At 48.3% G+C, this 24,774-nt stretch overlaps 1 protein-coding gene across 1 annotated transcript in view; it reads left to right on the top strand.

Annotated features, from left to right (window-relative positions):
- LOC141047859 (uncharacterized) overlaps positions 1-23,121 on the top strand; it is a 38,314-nt gene extending 15,193 nt beyond the window's left edge. The window contains exons 4-8 of the mRNA XM_073543188.1: positions 895-933; positions 1,551-1,646; positions 6,101-6,192; positions 6,279-6,427; positions 22,803-23,121. Coding sequence (XP_073399289.1) covers positions 895-933; positions 1,551-1,646; positions 6,101-6,192; positions 6,279-6,427; positions 22,803-23,121 — 695 coding nt within the window. The remainder of the gene's footprint in view (positions 1-894; positions 934-1,550; positions 1,647-6,100; positions 6,193-6,278; positions 6,428-22,802) is intronic.
- The last annotated feature ends 1,653 nt before the right edge of the window (positions 23,122-24,774 follow it).

Genomic DNA, 24,774 nt, shown 5'->3' with positions numbered 1-24,774 from the left:
TAATTTTGGAAAATTGAGGCCCCCCAAAGATTTAGGCTCTTGCAATTTGAAAATACTGATCCTAGATCTCCCCCTTGAGCTCCATATAAATTGTCGAAAAATCTTAGGAGTTGATAGTCAGCTTTAGAGAATAGAATAGGTAGCGTTTGTAAAGGGAAGAGTATTTTAGAAAAGGAAACCATTTTAATAAGGTGAGATTTACCCGCAAAAGATAATTTAAAAGATGTCCAAGATTGTATTTCCTGAGTAATGGCAGATATTAAGGGTCGAATATTAAGTTGGTAAATAGTATGTGGGTTGGAGGGTAGAAGAATGGCAAGATATCGTAAAGAACCATGCCCCCACTGAAATGGAAAAGGGAAGGGACACTTTTGTCGAACATCCCTGAAGATCGCTAAAGCCTTAGATTTGTTAAAATTCATGCAGAATCCCAAGATTTCTCCAAACTCATGGAAAGCCCCCATTATGAAAGGAATGGACTCCTTAGGATTGGCTATCATGAGTAGTATGTCATCGGCGAATGCCAAGGACTTGTGTAAGGTGGCCTATCCAAATTCCCTCAAAGGAAGGAATCATCTCCAGATATCTAAGTAGAGGGTCTAGGGTAATATTAATAAGGGGGATAAAGGACATCCCTGCCTCGTACCTCTGAAAATTGAGAAAGGGGATGACTGAATACCATGGAGCCATATTGAGGACTGAGGAGTGGTGTAAATCGTCCGGATAAAATTGAAAAAGTAGAATCCAAACATTCTGTATTTAAGAGTTTGGATGAGGTAGGACCAAGATACCCGGTCAAAAGCCTTATCGGCGTCAAGGCTAACCAAGATGTTTCGTTTAGCTTTGATTTGATGACTATGAATAACAGCGGCTAATGCCGTTCTAATATTGTAGGTGATGGATCGGCCGTGGACAAAGCCAGTATGGGACGTGGTGAGGATATTGTTATAGATTGTAATCTGTTGGCCATAGGTTTAAAAGGGAGATTGGGCGGTACTAGGCAGAGAGAAGGGGGTCTTTACCCGGCTTTGGTAGTAATGAAAGGCTCGCTTCATTGAAGCGGTCAGGATGGGAACTTGTCTATAATGTGATTAAAAAGAGAGGTAAGGTGGGGTATAAAAAATTGCAAATTTTTTTACATTTTTGTCAAATTTTTGATATTTTTTTTATAAATAAACACAAAACATATCAACCTAAATTTATCATCATTATCAATTATAATGTGCCACGAAAAAAACAATCATTCCAGAGTTATTACCCCATAAAGTGACTGGTCAGAATTCAAAAATTTGGCCCGGTCACTAAGGGGTTAATGAAGGAAATCACTGTGCTATAATGCAGTTACTTACAGTGACTCCGGCTTCTATCACTACACCCTGCCGTACTGACTGAGGGCAGCCCAGTGATATAGGAGGTGGAGATGTCAGCATGTTTTGGCGGCTCAGGTGCCCCATGAGCTTGTAGTAAAAACCTCCATCTAGAACATTCCATGTGAGTTTTCCTTCTGTCTGTGACTTTGACATTATTTCTTTCACAGCTTTGACATCCAGGAAAATATCTGAAGAACATCAATACTGAAGCCATAATGGAGAAAGGAGAAAGTGATGTGCGGGATGAAGAGTGGTGCAAAGAGGACGTTCCTACAGGTAACTGCCCCAGTGAGGAGTCACCATTATATAAAGCAGAGAAGAGTCACATTCTCCTCATTCACCAGACTGGATAATTTTAGGCTTGATGTTTTATGTTATGTGTTTCTCAGTTTTTTTTTGGCCATAGATTTCACCATTCAGCTAAAATACAGATTATATATGGCTGAAAATATAATAACGCAATATGTTATAACCGGTTGTGTATGTATAATATGGATTTAAGAATAGACTGGGATGATAGATCATCAAAGACGCGTGACACCTCATTGGCAAAGTATCTAGTTTAGTGTTTTCCAGGATTAATCTATAACTTAAAGGGGTTGTCCGGGATTTTCACATAATCTCAGGGCATATCTGGGCGGCAGAATTGTGACAATAGGTATTTTACTTTATGTCACTAGTTTGCATGGTTTTGTAGATATTCTTAACAGAACGTCCAAGGCGGGATGTGTTATGGCATTGAATTGACAACTGGTCGTTTCCTCCTACGCTACTAAAGCCATGCTGTCTGTAGCAACAACCCCACCCTCCATAGCTACAGGCCCTCCCCGTCCACATAAAGAAGCATATCCCTCCTCACACAGTAACAAATCCTTCCCCCCGCTGCCATCCCCCCCTCCCTGCTGCTCCATTCCCCCCCACCACGCCGGTCCGTCTCACCCGGTCTTCACATTGCCGGTGAAAGTGCTGGGAAGGAGCGGGTCATGTGACAGGCTCTGTGCACGTCACTTCAGCCTGCCTGTCACATGACCCGCTCCTTCCCTGCACTTTCACCGGCAATGTGAAGACCGTGTGAGACGGACCGGCAGGGAGGGGGGAACGGCGCCGGGGGGGCAGGGGCGGAATGGAGCCGCTGGGAGGGGGCGGAATGGAGCGGCGTGGAGGATTTGTTACTGTGTGAGAAGCACTTGTTCATGTGGACTGGGAGGTTCTGTTGCTATGGAGGGTGGGGTTGATGCTATAGAGGGCATGTTTTTAGTAGCGTAGGAGGAAACGACCAGTTGTCATTTCAATGCCATAACACACCCCGCCTTGGACGTTCTGTTAAGAATATCTACAAAACCATGCAAACTAGTGACATAAAATAAATTACTTATTGTCACAATTCTGCAGCCCAGATATGCCCTGAGATTATGTGAAAAGCCCGGACAACCCCTTTAAGTAACTTCTTTGATATACTGAACTGGAGATTAAAAAAAGTAAAAAAACTGTTTTAAGACAATTGTCTCATAGTTACAGCCAGGAGTAGATTATAAGAGAAAGCAGAGAATTGCCTGGGCTTATCCAGCTTTATATTTCCCCATGGCCATGACTTCCTAATGCACGACCATACGTCTCCTCTGTTCTGCATGTAGCAGTCAGTGATTGTGTGAGACGGACATCACCTAGTAGTTCTGACGCCTGAGCATTTCTCTAGGCACAAGTGACACAATATGAGCAAGTCCTGCACTCTGTCACATGGAAGATGGGGCGCCAGTGGTCGATGTGAAGTGCTCACTGAAGAATAGACATAATTTCCACAGCACGCACCACAGGATGCAATATGGAAGCCGATAATGCTTTATTCTAAAACAGTCCAGACCACAGACATAGACATGTAATTAGAGATGTTAGTACAGACAGTACTTACCTGAGTCTGCTAACCGCTTTGTCTCCGAAATCCACCATAGCCATGACCGTTCGGCCAAGCATTCATCTATTTTCTATGGGGAGAGAGAATAAAGATGCTCCCATATCATGAATCAGTGCTTCTTACAGGTCAATACCTGCCTGTGTAGATTAACCCCTAAAGATAACCTGTCAGTTACAAAAATGCTATTTACCTGCAGATATATTGGTAACCTGTACTTAAATAGTATTTAAAGAGAACCTGTCAGCAGTTTTTGCCAATATAAGATGCAGCCACTGCCCTTCAGGGCTTATCTACAGCATTCTATAATACTGTAGATAAGCCCCCGGTCAGACCTGAAAGATAAAATAAGTTTTATTATACTCACCCGGGGGTGGTGTGGTCTAATGGGTGTCCCAGGTCCTGTTACGGCGTCTCCCATCTTCTTGCTATGCCAACCTCCTGCTTCCTTTATCGTTCCCTGGCATCACGCTCCTGCGTAGGCGTACTTTTCTGCTCTGTTGACAGCAGACCAAAGTACTGCAGTGCGCAGGTGCTGGGAAAGGTCAGAGAGGCTCAGCGCCTGCTCACTGCAGTACTTTACTCTGCCCTCACCAGGCCAAATAAGTACACCTGCGCAGGAGCGCGATGCCAGGGAGCGATGAAGCAAGCAGGAGGGCGGCATCGCAAGAAGATGGGAGACGCCAGACCTGCGACACCCATCGGACTGGACCACCACCCCTGGTGAGTATAATTAAACTTATTTTTCTTATCTTTCAGGTCGGACCGGGGGCTTATCTGCAGCATTATACAGGGTGGGCCATTTATATGGATACACCAAAATAAAATGGGAATGGTTGGTGATACCAACTTCCTGTTTGTGGCACATTAGTATATGGGAGGGGGGAAAACTTTTCAAGATGGGTAGTGACCATGGCATCCCTTTTGGATCCAACTTTATTTTTTCCAATGGGAAGAGGGTCATGTGACACATCACTTATTGTGAATTTCACAAGAAAAACAATGGTGAGCTTGGTTTTAACTTTTTTTCATGAGTTATTTACAAGTTTATGGTACAGGAAAGTCCTCAGTGGTTGATACCTTTTAATGGCTAACTGAAAAGTCTCTTCAGATTTTGTATTAGTCTATGCCTAATGAAGAGACCTGAGTAGTCTCGAAAGCTTGCAATGTGTTACCATCTTTTCAGTTAGCCATTAAAAGGTATCAAGCACTGAGGACTCTCAATTCTGAATATTTTTCTTACAAGTTTATGACCACTTATAAAATGTGTTCAAAGTGCTGCCCATTGTGTTGGATTGTCAGTACAACCCTCTTCTCCCACTTTTGACACAAGGATAGCAACACCGCAGAAGAAATGTGGTGGGTGCACCATCTTGCTGGAAAATCTCAGGGAACGTGCCATCTTCAGTGCATAAAGAGGGCAACACATCATCATATATCAATTTCAGATATTCAGTGGCATTGAGGTTTCCATTGATGAAGAATGGCCCCACTATCTTTGTACCCCATATACCACACCATACCATCAATTATGGGTGTCAGGTCTGAGTATTCCTACATGACCAGTTTCCTGGAAAGTGGATTGGTCGTCGTGGGCCAGTTGAAAGGCCACCAAGGTCTCCCGATCTCACCCCTTTAGACTTTTATCTTTGGGGTCGTCTGAAGGCAGTTGTCTATGCAGTGAAGATACGAGATGTGCAGCATCTGAAACAACGGATACTGGAAGCCTGTGCTAGCATTTCTTCTGTGGTGTTGCTATCAGTGTGTCAAGAGTGGGAGAAGAGGGTTGCATTGACAATCCAACACAATGGGCAGCACTTTGAACACAATTTATAAGTGGTCATAAACTTGTAAATAACTCATGAAAGAATAAAGTTAAGTTAAAACCAAGCACAACATTGTTTTTCTTGTGAAATTCTCAATAAGTTTGATGTAACATGACCCTCTTCCCTTTGGAAAAAATAAAGTTGGATCCAAAATGGCCGACTTCAAAATGGCCACCATAGTCATCACCCATCTTGAAAAGTTTTCCCCCTCCCATATACTAATGTGCCACAAACAGGAATTTGATGTCACCAACCATTCCCATTTTATTTAGGTGTATCCATATAAATGGCCCACCCTGTAGAACGCTGTAGATAAGCCCTGAAAGGCAGTGGCCGCATCTTATATCGGCCAAAACAGCTGACAGGTTCGCTTTAAAGCATGTTAGGCTGTTTTACTGGGAGAGGGGCTACCAGGAGAAATTGAAATATGTTCCTTACAGCCGCTCGCTTCCAGTCATTGAGGTGGTGCATGAAGCTCTAACACAGAGAGGTGACTGCTACGGCCGTCTACTTCTCCTGAAGAATAAAATCAAGCAGCTGCAAGGAGAATATAATGTCATCACTGAGCAGTGATTGATGGTATAGGAAGGTGATTGGGGCTTATTAGCTTTCATTTTGATGAAGGAATGATGATTTGTTTCCTTATCTCATGGTTTTTTTTATTATTGCAGAACATCCTGAATTGACACATAGTGGATGATGCGCTGTCAACAACGATCATTTTTATTCTCATATAAAATATGCGACCAATGACAAATGTTTTATTATTTGATGTTTGCACTGGCCAATGATTGAGAATGAACATCAGCAGAATTGATTCTTTGTGAAATCATCACATCATCTAAATTACCCCTTTAGTCAGTTAATAGTAGAACTTTGCTACACACTTTGCAATTTCTATGTATTTTTTTATTTTTACTTATTTTTTTTATATTTAGATAAATAAGTATTAAGGTTATTTGACTAAAAAATGACATCAGTTATATTCTTGACAGATGGTTGTACCAGCAGCTCCAAAATCCAAAAAAGTATTGCACAAGACCCATATGAAGAACAAGCCAACATCTCAGACGTGGATCCTTTTAAAGTACAATGTCCTAATTCATCCCAGACTGTTAAAGAAAATAAAGACACAGAAGAAGTGTGGAAAATAAAAAAGCTCCCACAAGGAAGAAGCCATTTTCATGTTCAGAATGTGGGAAATGTTTCACTCAAAAATCAAGTCTTGTTGGGGGCGTGGCTTGGGCCTCGAGCAGGGCAGACGTGCTTCCCCTGAGCTCCTCTCTCCTGAGCCTTCGGGGGAACCTTCTGCTCCTTATAACGTAGGCTAAAGCCACTAAAAGACTCTCTGGAACATCGAGGGAGTTTCTAGGAGTGAAGGAGCAAAGTTTATCGGCTCAAAGAAGACAGCGGCGGCTTATTTGAGACTCAGAGGTCCGTTGGTGGAGGGGCGCCGACCATCTTTGCCCTGCGTGCCGGGAGGGAGAAGCCAATTCCCCTCATCAAGCCCGACAGAGAGAGAGACTGACCTGCAGCTTAACGGTGGAGCCGGACCTCTGGACGGCGAGAGCTGTGTGACAGGTGGGGCTGCGGAGGGGTCGGGTGGCCGAGGTCTGCTTCCCCACCACGGGTTTCCCCCCTCCCCTCCTCCATTCCAGGCTCCAGCGAGGTGGGGGGCGCCATCTTCTCGGGCCTCCCTCCCCCTTTCCTGCCTGGAACGCTATAATAAGAGCTGTGCCTGTCAGGACTTAACAGCGGTCACTCCTCCTTCACCACGGGGAATCCCCAAGCAAGATAACAAGCCGGACCCAGGAACGTGCTGCTTGACACGGAGCCCCCCCTCTCCTTTGTGCAGCTGTCAGCACACCATAAATCACTGGCAGCAGCGCTCACTGAGCCTGCAGGTCCTCGGCTGCCCTGTCAGTGGAGGGAAGGTTGTGGGAAATCAGACTGTGGACTGAGCCCCTGGGCCCTGTGGCTTTGCAGGGTAAAGAGTTTTTTACTGGGGCCAGTGTTGTGCTGAGATAAGGGGAAGTACAAGGCACCATCATTACATCATTAACCCCGCCCACGAAGCTCCAAGCACAGGAATCACTCCCCCAGTCTGCTCCCTGCCAGCTCTGCTGATTAACCCCTTGTGCCCTGGAGGGGAAAAACAGCAGCCCTATAAGGACCAATAAACCGGGGTCGTCACCTTGCATGAATCATAGTGCTCTGGCTCTGTAAATATCATCAGCCAGCGATCTCTCTGTGCGCCTGTCCTCCTGGGTGCTATGCCATTTGGGTGATGGAGTAGGAGCACCATCTACTGGCCAGCCCTGGTAACAACATCTTATTAATGTCTTCCTTCACAGTAAAGGACATGTTCTATTAATCATCCTGATGTAGCCAAGCGGCGTGTATATCTGCCCGTTTTCAGCAGCCTTATAATCCGCACAATTCATAAAACTCGGGCAAAAAGTTTAACCAAACAAACCCCTGCAAGTAACTCATCAGTCCCCAGGGGTGAACTAGACAAATTCCTAAAAAAGATATTAGTGATGTCGCAATCGCCAGATAAACAGAAGGTACGCAGCGCCCAGACTGAGACATTCAATGAGGCCTCAGACGCTGACAGAGACTCAGACTGTGAATCCACTTCTGAGGACTCAGCCCCGATCTCTAGATCCTATATGAAACATTTATTAGAATCCACGATGAAACCTTTGCTTAAGGAAATGTCTGAGCTTAGATCTGATATACGCCACATAGGCCATAGGGTGGAGTCCCTGGAAAATGCCCAAGTGGGTCTGATAGAAGCATCTAATGCCCTGGGCGACCATCTTCAGATGCATCGACAACACCTCAATTCTGTGTACCTTGCTCTGGAGGACCAAGAAAACAGGAGTCCGAGAAAAAACATACGCATACGCGGCATACCCGAGTCTTTCGAGCCAGAAGCACTCCACAAAGTGTCCAAAGAGATCTTTGCGGACATTTTAGGCCCAGACAGGGCGAACACTATCATCATAGAGAGAGTGCATAGAGCCCTCAGACCGAAATCTAAAGTCAATGAACGTCCAAGGGACATAATTTGTGGCCTCCTCAGTTATGTTGACACTGCAGCAATTTTAACAGACGCAAGAGAAAAAGCGCCATTGATATACAACGACGCTAATTTCCAAATTTTTCAAGATATCTCCCCGGCCACACTATCTAAGAGGAAAATCCTAAAACCATTGACTGATGCGATCTTGAACCATGGGCTGCGCTTCAAGTGGTTGTTCCCCTTTGGGGTGGGAATCACGAAGGAAGGTCATCAGATCACTATCCGCACCCCGGAGGATTTAGATGCTGCCTGGGAGTCTTTGCAAATTGATCCCATTTCCATCCCCTCGTGGATGCCGCTTGATATGGGAGTTCCCATCCCACATCTGGATAAGCCAGGTGACTGGTCGACTAAGCAAAAGTCTGCCTTCCCAAAGGCTAAAAGGCGTATGAACAAATCTCAATCTACTTGAGCGAGACTATTATCTTTCTACAGGTCAACCTTTGTCCTGGGGTTGAGTCGGCAAAGCGGTCGCGGACAGCGATTGTCCAGCATGTGATCACTCCTTACTGACCCCCGCTTACTTATCTGCGAAAGGAACATTATATTTAGCTCGTGGAGCAAGCCTCCCATCCGTGGAGCTCTTGGGCCTGCTGGCCCAGGAGGGGAGGATTTCTGTTCTCCCCCCCCATAGCCCCCTGTTTTCTTTTTCAGATGGGAACTCAAATATATCTTCAAGTCGCCGGAAATAGTAATGAACTTTAGTTTAATAACAGGTTGCTAAATTGCCTCCCCATTTATCCTTAAAAGGTTTGCTAAGGAATATGGGAGTATGTCCACTCCTTATTCTATGGATTTTTACTTGCAGTTGATAATCTTCTAGATTCACGCTGTTGTTTTAATTTGAGTGCTTAACTCTTCATTTTATTTTTACACGTTGCTTTGCTATGTTAGAACTCATCTTCAACAACTGGGTCTCTACGAACCCCCCCTGCAGAAGATGAGACTGTTTTTGTAATTAGTTTTGTTCTATTGTTTTACCCCCATTACAGGTATTCTTCTCAGGCATTGATCTCCGATGACACATTTGAACATGGCTAACAATATTGGAGAGAGCTCGGTCGTTGTGGCATCCCTCAACGCGAAGGGTATGAATAGCCCCGCCAAACGTAGTCAGATTATTTCCCTCCTGAACAAGTCCCGCTCCCAGGTAATTCTTTTTCAAGAAACACATTTTAAAGTGGGCAGGCCCCCAGACATGACTCGCTCAGCGTTTCCAACATGGTATCATAGTTGCTCGAAGTCGGCCTCTTGTAACGGCGGCGGTCGTAACCGCCGCCGCCCCCCTAGCTCCGGGCCCCCCCGCGGCTAGTTCTTACCTGGTCCGTCGCGCGCCTCCGCTTCCTCCCTCCTCCGGTCCATGCACGCCTCCTTCCTCCTCCTGCTCACGCGTGCTCCGCCTTCCTGGTCTCCCAACAGCGGCTACCCCGCACATGCGCATTAGGGCGCGGGCGCACGGCCGTCGGGTGGTTTAACCCTGCGGTGGGCGGCGGCCGATTAGTGGCCAGCCTATCGCCTACCAGCAGGGGATATATCAGGCATCTCCCACAAGTGGAGGACGCCTGATTATTGTGTGTCCCTACCTGCTCTAATTTGGCCGCCTATAGGTCCCTATAGGTCTCTTTGCGTCTCGTACGTTCCCTAGTCCTGCTGTCTCTACCTCTGGTATTTGCCCTGTCTTCCTGCCCATCCTCTGTCCTGCCTACTCCTAGTGCCACTACCTTCGTCTCCCCGGTTCCCTGTCTCTTCCGTCTTCCAGTGTCCATTCTGTTCCCTGCCCAGCATCCAGCCCTCTGTCTACCGGTCCTCCGTTTGTTCTCTATCCTGCACAGAGTTCCGGGCCTTGGTAAGCCTCACCAGCCGGTGGCCTTCTCCAGTCCCTCGAGCCGCCCCTCTCCGTTCCAGCAGTCGCGGTTCTGCCCTCTGCGGTCCTGCCCCTAACGATTCCTGTACAGGGGTCGGTCATCACCGGGTGCGCTCAACCCAGGGGCTCCGGATCCGCGACCCAGAGGGTCCACTCTCGGATGTTATCCCTTCCTGAACATCACAGTATTATCAGGCCATGGACCCCGCTGGAGCCGCGGCCACTACGCAAAAAGAATTACTTTTTTTACGGGAAAACCAGACCCGGATAATGTCCTTCATGAAGTCCATGGACACCCGACTTTCCGCCCTTCAAACTGCCGACCCCGGGCACGCTCCTATGTTAGCAGGTCTCCACATCTTAAACTACATGGCGTCCGTCGATGACCGCCTACTGTCCCTACAGTCCGCGGCGGCTGCCCCGATCCAACCCCGGGACCCAGTATCTCACCCTCCACCATGCCTGGGAAAGCCCCCCAGGTACAGCGGGGATCCCAAGCTATGTCGGGGCTTCTTGAACCAGTGCAGACTGCACTTTGAGCTGTTACCACAGCAATACCCCTCTGACCGCGCCAAGGTGGCATTTATCGTGTCCCACCTGGAGGGAGAGGCTTTGGCCTGGGTGAATCCTTTGTGGGAGAGGGACGATTCCGTGGTCTCTAGTATTCAAAATTTCCTTGATACGTTCCGCAAGGTGTTTGACGAGCCTGGACAGATGGCTTCTACTGAGGCTCTGTTCAACCTCCGTCAGGGTTTGCTCACTGTGGGACAATATGCCATCCGCTTCCGGACGTTGTCTTCGGAACTTGGGTGGAATAATGAGGCTCTAGTGGGAGCCTTCTGGAGGGGCCTTTCTAGCAAAATAAAGGACGAGCTTGCCGGTCGGGATACCCCCACCACTCTAGAGGACCTCATATCCCTGGCCACCCGTATAGATCTCCGGTTCCTAGAGCGTTCGCGTGAAACAGCCAGGGAGAGGAGATCCTTTAGGCTCTATCAAGCCCCTATTCCGCATTCCTCTGAACCCTCTACCAGTGCCGCCCCTGAGCCCATGCAGATTGACCGTGTAAGATTGTCTGAGCAACGGCGCAGGGAGAGGATGACGGAGGGCCTATGTCTGTATTGTGGCGGAGCCAATCATTTCCTGCGGACCTGTCCTGTGAGGCCGGGAAACGCCTCCACATAGGCCAGGTAAGAGAGGCCTCCCTAGGTGACCCTAATTCCTCTCTGCCCCTTACCATTTCTGCTTTGATTATGCTAGGTCGGGAGCGTAGATCTGTGGAGGCGTATGTGGACTCGGGTGCGGCTGGTAATTTTATTCGGCTAGAGGAGATGGACAAGTTCCAGATTCCAGTGGTTACCTTGGAAAGCCCGCGTGCGATTTCCTCTGTGGATGACAGACCACTTCCAGAACTTATCACCAGGGTTACTGCCGAAGTGGAATTCCAAGTGGGAGCTCTTCATCGGGAGAAAATAGCTTTCTATGTCCTACCCAATTTGTCCCACGCCATTCTACTAGGATTACCCTGGCTCAGGTTGCATGAACCGGTTCTGGACTGGCGCTCTGGAGAGATTCTGCGCTGAGGTCATTCTTGCCAAGAAAGCTGCCTGTTGTCGGTGCTCCGTCCTCACCCGCCTCAGGAGCCAGTCGACCTTTCAGGATTCCCGGCTCCCTATCACGCGTACGCCGACGTCTTTAGTAAGAAGGAAGCAGATTCCTTGCCGCCACACCGCTTCTTTTACTGACACATTGAGTTGATTCCAGGAGCTACCCCCCCCCCCAGGGGGAGAACGTATCCCCTGTCTCCAGCAGAAACCTCGGCCATGACAGAGTACATTCAAGAAAACTTGGCCAAGGGTTTCATTCGAAAATCTGCTGGCGCGGGTTTTTTCTTTGTCCGGAAGAAAGACGGATCCCTCAGGCCATGCATTGACTATCGAGGGCTGAACAATATCACTGTTAAAAATCGGTATCCTCTCCCACTGATCCCAGAGCTCTTCGACCGGCTGAGGGGGGCCCGGCTCTTTACCAAACTGGATCCACGAGGAGCCTATAATTTGATCCGAATCCGCGCTGGGGACGAGTGGAAGACGGCTTTCAATACTCGTGATGGCCATTATGAATATTTGGTCATGCCGTTTGGACTCTGTAATGCCCCGGCAGTGTTCCAGGAATTCATCAACAAGGTTTTTCGAGATTTACTGTACTCCTGTGTGTGGTGTACTTAGATGACATTCTCATCTTCTCACCCAATTTATCCTCGCATCGAAGAAGTGTTTGCCTGGTCTTGCAACGTCTTCGGGAGAATCAGCTCTATGCGAAATTGGAGAAATGCCTGTTTGAGCAAGCCTCGTTGCCCTTCTTGGGCTACATTATCACTGTCTCCAGCCTGGAGATGGATCCCGAGAAGCTCTCTGCTGTACTCAAATGGCCCCGTCCTCTCGGGGTGAAAGCCATTCAGCGCTTCTTGGGATTCGCAAATTATTACAGACAGTTTATTCCCCACTTTTACTCCATGACCAAGCCCATCACGGCCCTGACCCGAAAAGGAACTAAACCAAACTCCTGGTCTCCTGAAGCAGAAGACGCCTTCCTTGCTTTGAAACGCTCCTTTGCGTCTGCACCAATATTACATCGCCCTGTAACCAGCAAGGCCCTTCATCCTAGAGGTGGATGCCTCCTCCGCCGGGGCGGTACTTTCCCAGCGGGCATCATCTGGACACCTGGTTCCCTGTGGGTATTTTTCCAAATCCTTCTCCTCTGCTGAGTGTAACTACTCAATCGGAGATCGGGAGCTGCTCGCTATAAAGATGGCTCTGGAGGAATGGCGATATCTGCTCGAGGGGGCGGTCCACCCCTTTACTATTTTCACTGACCACAAAAACCTAGCCTATCTTCAGTCCGCTCAGAGACTCAACGCCAGGCAAGCCAGGTGGTCACTGTACTTTTCCCGCTTCGACTTCCAGCTCCATTTTCGTCCCGGGAATAAGAACACCAAGGCTGATGCTCTCTCCAGATCTCAGCAATCACCAGAGTAAGGCTACTTTCACACATCAGGTTTTCGGCGTCAGGCGCGATCCGGCGTCGTGCCGGAACGCCGGATCCGGCAAATGTTTTGTAAAACCGGATGTGACGGATCCGGTTTTCTGCCGGATCCGTCTTTTTCTTGACAGACAAAACCGGATCCGTCTCATCCGGTTCATCCGTTTTTCTATCCGTTTTTCGACGGATTACGCCGGATCCGGTTTTTAAAATTGACCCTTGTGGCCTTCCGAACGGGATTGGCTACTGGAAAACTATATATAGCATGTTCCTACAGCCCTTCTTTGACAGGTTGTAGAGGAGAAAGTGCAGGTTGGAGACAAGAGCAAGTTACTGGCGAAGATGGATGTTGTCATTGGAAATATTGCCACTAGAAGTTCTGTGACGGTTTCAGTAATGAGGGACAATTTTGCACTATACTTTGTCACCTCAAGGCAGAGTACACTGGCAGGATGACAGAGTGTGAAAGATTTGTGCCCTAACCAAACTTGTGTACCTTCTGGACCAACAGTATATACCTTTGCCAACCAAAGTTGGCTATCTTGTCATGGTCTTACTATTTTTAGCTTTAGGCCACAGGTGTGTACCTGGTTGTGTTTTATGCTAAGTATTTCACCTTTTAACAAAAGTTGTGTACATTGTTAGGAAATCAACAATAAACACAACTTTTTAGGTGAAATACTTTGCTTCAAACACAACCAGGAACACAACTGTGGCAAAAAGCTAAAATTTACCCACAGTTATATACCTGGTTTTGAATACCTTTTTACCTTTGAAATACCCTGTATTTAACCTTTTTTTTAAACATAGTTCGCCGCAGAAAGAAATGACAGACAACCATTGTGAAACGATAATTTAACTTTTATTTAAAATTTTTTTTTTTTTTTGTAAAATGTTTTTAAAGTGCAAAAAACTTTTTTAATAAAGGTTTTAAACCCAATGGGCATTTTTATTAAAAAACACACATTACAAATCTGTGTAGTGTGGGGTGGAAATACTGCTGGAGGGGCTGCGGGACACTTCGACACTGGGTGTGTGGAGAGAGGACTGGGATCGTGGTGGGGAAGGAACAGTTAGAGGTGAAGGTGTGGAAAAAGCTACAGAATGGGTGGACATGTGGGAGGCAGAAGAGATGGTGGGCGGTGGAGTGGAGGGTTGGGCAGGGACTGTAGGAGCAGATGAGGTTGATGGAAAGTTGTATGGGGAAGGAGTTTGGTACGGGGAAGGAGTTTGGTACGGGGAAGGAGTTTGGTATGGGGCAGGTTGCTGGAAGTGGGGAGATGTCTGGTACTGGGGAGGTTGCTGGTACTGGTGAGGTTGCTGGTATGTAATATGAGGGGGAGGATGGAAAGTGGCTGGAGTGGGTGCAGATGTAATAGGAGGGGGAGGATGGAAAGTGGCTGGAGGGGGTGCAGATGTAATAGGAGGGGGAGGATGGAAAGTGGCTGGAGGGGGTGCAGGTGGAGGAACTACAGTGGTGGGAGGTGGAGGTTGGGAGGTAACCTGCTGTAGAGCACCGTGGCACGAATGCATTACATGCATCTGCTGGGTAGGAGATAGTGTTGCCATGCGCTCCACAACAGACCTGAAAAAGGTGTGGTTTGGCGAAGAACTTGCTTCTGAATGCATGGTTTGCAGAAGTGTCTTCACCTCCAGAATGCTGGAGTTGATCTGCTGAAAGCCTGCGGAGATTTGCTCTGACAAGACTTTTAGACAGTTCTGGAAAGATGCATTCAGATGCAAGAACTCTTGCGCATAACTCTTTTCCTGACCCCTCTGCCGCTGCCGCCCAGTACCCGCAGGTGTACTAGAGGTGGCAGGGGCAGAAGGGTGGGGTAAAGGGAAAGCGATCTCACCAGCAGCTTCATGTAATGTAGGCGGCCACGATGCTCCTGTGCTGGTGGATGGGACAGATGGGTCGAATGTGTGGGAAGGCTGGGAAGGTGCAGATGTACCGGGGCGGTCGAAGTGTCCCTCGGTGCCGGTCTCCTCAGGGATCGCCTCAGAAGGGTCCAATCGTGCAGGCTCCCGAGTGCTGGTCACCGTGCTGTGGAATAAAGAGAAAAAAAAACAATTAAAATACTGACATGGTATGGCCCTGGCTGAAAAAAAAAAGTTACATCTAACATTTTTTTTCACATGTGGTGTGTAATATTTACCTTCTAGTGACCATTGTTTCCCGGAGGAACGACAGGGCTTGTGCGTACTTGTACTTGCTCCTGCGTCCTCCAGATCCACTCGGGGCCCGCATCTCTTTATTGAACTCCTTCTTGAAACGATCCCTCACAGACCGCCACCGATTCACAATTCTGTTCCCTGAAACGAGAAAGGAGTGGTTAGTATACAACATCAGTGTTTCCCAAACTCCAGTCCTCATGGTCCCCAGGGGTCATGTTTTCAGGATTTCCATAGTAAATAGAAATCCTGAACACATGATCCGTGGGGACCACGAGGACTGGAGTTCGGGAAACACTGGTTTACATCAAGCAACCGGTACTGTATATACTTACGCTCTTTAATCTGGGCCCGAACATCGAGGTCCTCCCAGCGGCCCACAAGGAGTGAACAGATTTCCTCCCAGAGTCGTCGGGTAACGATAAGGTCAGCGTGGCGGCGGTCAGCCATATTCCAGAGCGGCTCCCTTTCTCTGACGAGATCGATGAGGTGGTCCACATCGAGTCCTCCATCCTCACCGTCAGAGTCGGGAGCACGCTGTGAAGGCTGTTAAAGAAAAAGACAAAAATAACATAATTAGCCTCCACAAAAGAAATGAAATAAAAAGTGCAAAAAAACAAAGCAAAAATATTTATACTTACACACTGGTGACCGCCGCGTTGCTGTCGCCGACGACCCTGGGAGGCACTGCGAGGACCTCTTGGCCGAGCACCAGATTGGGAAGACTAGAGAAGAAAACAAAAAATGTTATGTCTTTGGATGTAGGCATTTGTTTGCTGTGTGTGGTCTGCAGAACATTGTTTTCTATGTGTTGTGTGTAGTGTGATGTTGTGTTTCTGCGTTTGATGCAAAAAACTTACCAATTGTGAGCCCACTCCAGGTGTCTGTCCACCCCTTCCTTCTTCTTCTGGGAGCTCCTCTTCATCTTGTGATTCCTGTTTTGAAATAAAAGGCAATGAATAGACATATATTACAGAGATGATGGATTTTGGAAATAAAAACTTACCGTCAAACGCTGACGATGCGAGGGAGGGCTCCCAGAAGAAGATGTGCTGTCCTGTTGATGGCCAGACTCCATGGCTGTGGGTATTGCTGCTGCTGTTGCTGCTGCCAGTGATGCCATTTCTGCTGCTGCTGCATCTCTTGGGCGGCTGTTGAATAAAGAGAAACAAAGGGCCAATGAATATCTTGATATTCCATGGCCCTAGTTTGGAGGAATGGGGGATTTGATAATTACCGTCTCTCATCTGCTGCTGGACTCCCCTCCTCAGCATGTTCCATTTGCTGCTCCATTTGGGGTGGTGGTGGTGCTGATGGTGCTGCAGTGGTCTCCTGCCTTCTCTTGCTGCGCTTGGTTGCTTTCTTGGGTGGCATGTTGGGTGTGGCTGTGGGTCCCACTGTCTTGCTTTTATATATGTCTTGTGGGCAGAGCCACTGAGCATGCTCAGACCAAAAAAAACGGATCCGGCTTTCGCCGGATCAGGCGCATTGCGGCGCTCATAGGCTTTCATTGTGTGAAAAAGCCGGACGCGCCGGATCCGGCGTGTCCGGCTTTTTCGCCGGAGACAACGTTACAGTAGCCGTTTTTTCCAGACGCCGGATCGCGACACATTGCCGGATCCGGCGAAAACCGGATGAAACGCATGGCCATCCGGCGCGATCCGGCGCAAATGCAAGTCAATGGGGGGGAAACCGGATCCGGCATTGCATTTCGCCGGATCCGGTTTCTGTCAAAAGCGCCGGATCGCGCCTGAAGGCGAAAACCTGATGTGTGAAAGAGGCCTTAGAGGAGGATCCATCATATGTCATTGAACCCACGAAGATCATCACTGTGGCTCCAGTGAGCCTTCGTTCCACAGAGCAAAAGACTACGTTGGGGGCATTCGTCCAAGATTGCATCAAAAAGACCCGCTTGCTTCTCTCCCGCTACTATTGGTGGCCCTCTCTTCACCAGGACGTGAAGGATTTTGTAGCATCCTGTACCACTTGTGCGCAGAACAAGGTGCCTAGGAATCTGCCCACTGGTCTTCTTCACCCGCTACCTGTTCCAGAGGCGTCATGGCGACAAATTGCCATGGATTTCGTGACAGACCTGCCTTCCTCTGCGGGGTGTACTACTATCCTTGTAGTGATAGACCACTTCTCCAAGATGGCCCATTTCATCCCGTTACCCGGCTTGCCTTCGGCTCCTAAGTTGGCCGAGGTCTTCATCCATCAAATCTTTAAGCTGCATGGCCTCCCCCAACGGATCGTGTCCGATCGAGGTGTGCAGTTTACCTCTCATTTCTGGAGAGCCCTCTGTCGGCTCATGGGTACATCTTTGGATTTCTCCTCCGCCTACCATCCTCAGACCAATGGGCAAGTGGAACGAGTCAATCAAGTTCTGACGTCCTTCCTGCGTCATTTTTCCAACGCCCACCAGGACAACTGGGTCTCACTTCGTCCCTGGGCAGAATTTGCCCACAATAATCATCCTAATGAGTCCTCCTCCAAGTCACTGTTTTTTGTGGTTACAGGTCAGAACCCTGGCGTCCCGCTGCCCATCTCTACGTCTTCAGAGGTGACTGCGGCAGATGTTCTCGCCGCTGACTTTTCTCAAGTCTGGAAAGAGACCAGGGAGGCCCTAGTGAACTCCAGCGCCCGCATGAAAAAGAATGCCGACAAAAGACGGAGGGACCTTCCACCATACCATCCAGGTGACAAAGTCTGGCTTTCCACCAAGCACATCCGTCTGAAAGTCCCCTCGTACAAATTAAGCCCTCGGTACATCGGGCCATTCGAAGTACTCGGACGCATTAATGACGCTGCTTACAAATTGAAATTGCCGGCTTCACTCCGGGTTCCTAACGCCTTCCATGTCTCGCTCCTTAAACCTGTCATTCTCAATCGGTTCCATCCTGCACCTGTCTCTTCCCCTCAGCCAATTGGGGATGGTAACACCTTTGAAATTAAGGACATTTTGGCCATGAAAAGAATCCGGGGAAGCACCTTCTTCCTTATCGATTGGAAGGGATTTGGCCCCGAGGAGAGGTCCTGGGAACCCCGGGAGAATGTAAATGCCCCACAAATTCTGAAAAAGTTTTTTGCCAATCTCAGAAGGGGGAGACGTAAGGAGGGGGGTACTGTAATGGCGGCGGTCGTAACCGCCGCCGCCCCCCTAGATCCGGACCCCCCCGTGGCTAGTTCTTACCTGGTCCGTCGCGCGCCGCCTCTTCCTCCCTCCTCCGGTCCACGCACGCCTCCTTCCTCCTCCTGCTCACGCGCGCCCCGCCTTCCTGGTCTCCCAACAGCGGCTACCCCGCACATGCGCATTAGGGCGCGGGCGCTCGGCCGTCGGGTAGTTTAACCCTGCGGTGGGCGGCGGCCGATTAGTGGCCAGCCTATCGCCTACCGGCAGGGGATATATCAGGCGTCTCCCACAAGGGGAGGACGCCTGATTATTGTGTGTCCCTACCTGCTCTAATTTGGCCGCCTATAGGTCCCTATAGGTCTCTTTGCGTCTCGTACGTTCCCTACTCCTAGTCTTGCTGTCTCTACCTCTGGTGTTTGCCCTGTCTTCCTGCCCGTCCTCTGTCCTGCCTACTCCTAGTGCCACTACCTTCGTCTCCCCGGTTCCCTGTGTCTCTTCCATCCTCCAGTGTCCGTTCTGTTCCCTGCCCAGCATCCAGCCCTCTGTCTACCGGTCCTCCGTTTGTTCTCTATCCTCCTGCACGGAGTTCCGTGCCTTGGTAAGCCTCGCCAGCCGGTTGCCTTCTCCAGTCCCTCGAGCCGCCCCTCTCGGTTCCAGCAGTCGCGGTTCTGCCCTCTGCGGTCCTGCCCCTAATGATCCCTGTACAGGGGTTGGTCATCACCTGGTGCGCTCGACCCAGGGGCTCCGGATCCGCGACCCAGAGGGTCCACTCTCGGACATTATCCGTTCCTGAACGTCACACCTCTAAAGGGGTTAGTATAGCGTTCAAGAGAGGACTTCCCTTTGTTTTAAAAGATAGTAATGCGGACTCGGAAGGCAGGTATATTTTTGTGAAAGGCTATCTGGCCTCAACTCTAATGACTTTTGCCAACATATATGCACCAAATCAAGGCCAAGTAGAGTGGCTGTCTACCACTCTGGAAGTGCTTACTCTATTTAAGGAGGGACTCCTACTCTTGGGGGGCGACTTTAACCTGACAATACAGCCAAATGTGGACTCGTCCTCGGGGAGATCGTCGATCTCCAAAAAGGAGAGAAAGGTACTCTTGGAAAAACTTTTGTCCCTTCACTTGGTGGACCCCTGGAGATTAGTTCATCCCACCGACAAAGTCTACACATTTTATTCCCCCACACATGACACATATCATAGACTCGACTATATATTGGTTCAAGCCTCGTCAATCAAATCGGTCACTTCTACCTCTATAGGCCCCATAACGGTAACGGACCATGCCCCGGTCTTCATAGCATTAAAATTAGACTCCCTCTCGCGCTCCCCTCTCACATGGCGACTGAATGAAACACTTCTAGATAATAAGGATAATGTTTCCCAGATTGATTTTTCTTTAAAGAGGTTTTTCAGGGAGAACATGGTGGATGGGAGGTTAACCCCAATTATATGGGAAACACATAAAGCCGTCTTGAGGGGGGAGTTGATCTCCCAGTTGATCTCACATTACCTGTAATCCCCACCTCTGAGTATTCGACTTTACTTGCACCAATCTCCACCCAGGAAGTAGAGGAGGCAATTGCCTCGACCCCGGGAGGAAAAACACCGGGCCCAGATGGCTTTCCCATCATTTATTATAAGACATTTGCAGAAAGTCTCGTCCTGCACTTGGTTGAACTGTTCAACCTGTTTCTTTCGGGCTCAACTCCTCCGCAAGCCCTGGAGGCACACATCACGGTGCTACCTAAGGAAGGGAGGGAGGGGACTCTGTGCTGTAATTACCGTCCAATTTCTCTACTGAACGCGGATCTCAAACTTTGGGCCAAAATATTGGCTAACAGGATACACCTAGTTCTAGCTGATCTAGTTCTCCCTGACCAGGCTGGTTTCGTGCATGGAAGGGAGGGGAGGGACAACTCTGGGAAGGTCCTACAGGCCATCTCTTACGCTAAGCAGTCACGTCAACCACTTATCCTGCTCTCTACAGATGCCGAAAAGGCTTTTGACCATATTGGCTGGAGATATATGGCTTGTGTTTTGTGGAGGTTTGCCTTCCCTCCTCCTTTCATAGATGCAATCATGTCACTGTATGCCTTCCCTACAGCCAGGGTCAGGGTGAATGGGATATTGTCGGCGGCTTTTGCCATCAATAATGGCACTAGGCAGGGTTGCCCTCTCTCCCCTACTTTATTCGTCTTAGTGATGGAGTCATTTATCCAAGCCATCAGGCAGGACCCCGGGATTGAAGGTTTAAAATTAATCAGCTGGAATTGAAGGCGGTTGCCTTCGCAGATGACATTTTATTACTTTTATCTAACCCGATAACTGCAGTTCCTAGGGTCCTGGAACTCTTCTCCCTATTCGGAGAACTCTCAAATTTTAAAATAAACTTAGATAAATCTGAGGCTTTGAATATCACGGCAACGGAGAGGGATGTTCAGATTCTGAACAGCCTGGCCCCTTTTACATGGCAATGCAATACACTCAAGTACCTTGGGATATATATCTCGAACGACCCCTGTACGCTGTTCCAGTATAACTTCCCCCCCTGTTAGAACACGTTGAAACTCTTTTAAAGACATACGACGTTCCTCTCTTGTCCTGGTTGGGTAGGGTAAATGTGATGAAGTCATATGTGTTCCCTAAAATATTCTATGTGATGAGTATGAACCCAATCGAACTCCCTGCGTCATTCTTACGCGCTTTAGATCGCCTGATGGCGAAATTTGTTTGGAGACACAAAAGGGCCAGGTTTCCCTTGCGACTCCTATCGCGCCCAAAGCGAAGAGGGGGAGTTGGCCTACCTAATCTCATGGCTTATCATCAAGCTATCTTATTGGCAAACTGGTTGAAATTAATAAAATGGGCAGAAAAAGGACAGGATGCACACATAGAGATGCAGCTCATGGGTAGGAACGCGCTAAAATTCTTGTGGACAGATTGCCCACTACCTAAAACAGGTCTGGGAGATATCCTTCTGGCCACCCTATGCACCAGACGCACATTGATACCGATAAGAGCACCCCACTGCAACTTCCTAGATAAAATTTCAATTGGGCTCATACCCTACATATTTATACCAGATTTCACAGACCCGTATGGACTCTGGTCCTCATTACCAAACAAACCTATTTCTCACCTATTACAGGGGAAAATTCCATGCACAAATGGCTGGCCAGTGACTGCGGGGAGACGTCCCCTAAACCATTTACAACTCTCACACGTAACTTACTTTATGAGTCAAATCAAAACACTTCCTCAGCTGCCCACTAAATGGCTCTGGTTGGAAATATTGACAAAGGTTAACCATTATGTCCTGAAAGTGGTATCAAAATTCTATTCCAATCTCATAGATGAGGAAAACTCCTCCCAGCCACCTTTCCTACATTCGTGGGAAGTGGAACTAAATATTTCTTTATCCCCACTGGACAAACAAAAGATCTGTGCTGCTTCTCACGGCTTCTCTCGTTGCGTTCTATTTCAAGAGTCGGCTTATAAGTTACTATCGTGATGGTACTACACACCAGAAAAACTGCATCATTTGGGACTGATCAGTTCCCCTCTGTGTTGGAGGTGTGGGGAGTCGCGGGGTAACCTGTCTCACATTTTCTGGTTCTGTCCTACTCTCGCCCAATTCTGGTCAGATGTCATGGGGTTTATGAGGAACCTTAGCATACTTAAGGCAGGCCTGACTGCGGCGGAAGCACTCTTATCCTTACCCTCAGAGAATTTCCAACCTAAGAAGCATGAGCTAGCGCCATTGATGCTGGGAGCGGCAAAACAATTGATCGCCCTTAGGTGGAAACAGCAAACCCCCCCGACTCTGACAGAGTGGAAACGTAAAATAAGAGATTTGTTTAGACTCGAGGAACTCACGAGTTGGGACTCGTCATCTCATGAGAAAGTTAAGAAAACCTGGGCACCTTGGATACATTTCCAGGGCACTGCGGGGACTCCGGGCCCGGAGTCGGCTGGGGGGTTCCACGGCGGCCGAGTAAGTGGCGAGGAGTGATTGAGCCCTGGGGGCCTCTGAGCCAATTTCTTCAATCTATCTAAGGTCATAATTACAACAGACGTGCATGAGAGAGCGTTGTATCGGCTGAGGCGACATTCTGGTGGGGGCGGTTCACCGGGCCTCTTCACTAATATTTTTATCGGAGAACCTCAAGAGCTTGTTTTTCTTTGTAAAGTATGCCCTAGAGCATCAAGGATACCTGCCTATGTAATGGGTTAGCTTTTGTTAGGTTATTTACCTCGTTAAGTGTTATATTGATTGAAAAGAGTAAAACTTTATAATTAATGCTCTGTAATTCTACATACAGACTTGTACCTCAAAATTTGAACATGTTTTGCTTCTGTATTGCTGTAATCTCTCTTTATTAATAAAGAATTACAAAAAAAAAATCAAGTCTTGTTTTACATGAGAGAAGTCACACAGGAGAGAAGCCATTTTCATGTTCAGAATGTGGGAAATGTTTTACAGATAAATCACATCTTGTTACACATGAGAAAATTCACACAGGAGAGAAGCCATTTTCATGTTCAGAATGTGGGAAATGTTTTACTCAAAACTCAAATCTTGCTGCACATGAGAGAAGTCACACAGTAGAGAAGCCATTTTCATGTCCTGAATGTGGGATTTTTTTTTTAACTAAAACTCAACTTGTTAGACATCAGAGAACTCACATTGGGAAGAAGGCATTGTAATCCTTCAGTGACAACTTAATTTTTGAAATCTGATTAGAGATGGGCGGACACCTGGATGTTTGGGTCCGGCGGGTTCAGACAAACAGTTACAGAAATTTCAGGTTTGAGTACCAGAATAGTACCCGGAGCCCATTCATTTGAATGGGGGCCCGAACATCCAATGTTTTCTTCGCTTTAATGTGCATTACAGTGCAGCAAACTCCGCTTCTGATTGGCGATGAAATCATCCCCACCGGTCAGAGAGCCATGGTGCCGACGCCATCAAAAGACAGCGTGATCGGAGGCGGGGCGATGTAGCAGAGTCGCGAGGATGCACCTTGGGAGAGCTCATATAATCCGGGCAATTGTCCTGACACAGAGCCTGCTGAGAGTGATATATTTGCCTATGGCACGGTCCCCCGGGCTCCTGACAACATCCATCTTCCTGGGAGGTGCGTGGGCAGCTCCAGTGAGGAGACCCTGCAGCTGTTCCAGCGAGAAGTGAGGCCTGTAGTGGATGGCGGCGGCCATCTTTTACTGTCTCTACTGCAGAGAGATGAATGCCATCTGTCAGATCCCGCTCCTGAGGAGACCTGTGGGCTGACTCATTGATTCCCGGAGGTATTTGCAGGGGAATATGCGGTGTGAGCTCTGAGAAATGGGCCCCGCGCTCCCCTGGTCACAATAAACTAGCCCGCGGCTCCTGTCATTTCAGGGGTCTGTACACACAGACTGTGGCCCCCCTGCAGGTACTGCAATACACCCTGTGCTCCGGGACCTGGGTGACGACCTCTGGCTGGTCATGAATCAACACTTCACCCTGTGACCCTATTCTGAGCTGGCTGCATTCCTTTCTGCTGCCCAGCTTAAATTAGCACATATATATTGTAGATTAACACTATGGCTGCCGGAGTCGGAGGAAAGTGTTTTTGTGGTCACACGTTTATTCAGCTTGCCATTTGCATCACTGTTCAATATGAATCGTTCAAAAGGGTCAGCGGCAGCTGTCAAACTGAAAGAATTTGCAAGAACTGATCCATCTGACAGTGCACGATCTCTCAGGCATAATTCATCACATGCTAAAACTACAGATCAGCGTAAAAACCACGCTTCTGATAGGGAGGTGGGGACCAGGATGATCTGACTCTTAGACAAGCATCCGAACAGTTAATGCAGGCCATATCTTTAACTAGAGCATCCCTGACAGAAAAGATAGAGGATGTGCACTCTAAGGTGGGCCGTCTCCGACAGGATATGCAAACCATGAGGGGGCGCATTACAGAAGTGGAAATGAGAGTATCCCACTTAGAAGATAATCTCCCACCCATGGAAACTAAGTTAACAAGAATGGCCGGCTCTATAAATGCCTGGAAGCAAAAAGCGGATGATCTTGAAAATAGACTGCGCCAAAATAACATTCGGATTATAGGATTGCCAGAGAGCTCGGAGTGTCAGCAACCTGAGCAATTCTTAAGGGCATGTCACACTAAGGCCTCTTTTACACATCAGGTTTTCGCCGTCAGGCGCGATCCGGCGCTTTTGACAAAAACCGGATCCGGCGAAATGCAATGCCGGATCCGGTTTCCCCCCCATTGACTTGCATTAGAGCCGGATCGAGCCGGATGGCCATGCGTTTAATCCGATTTTCGCCGGATCCGGCAATGTGACGCGATC

This window comes from Dendrobates tinctorius, unplaced genomic scaffold (genome assembly GCF_039654945.1).
Source record: "Dendrobates tinctorius isolate UK_male_01 unplaced genomic scaffold, ASM3965494v1 ptg000129l, whole genome shotgun sequence".
Taxonomy (NCBI): Eukaryota; Metazoa; Chordata; class Amphibia; order Anura; family Dendrobatidae; genus Dendrobates; species Dendrobates tinctorius.
This window is presented reverse-complemented; position numbering and strand designations above follow the sequence as displayed.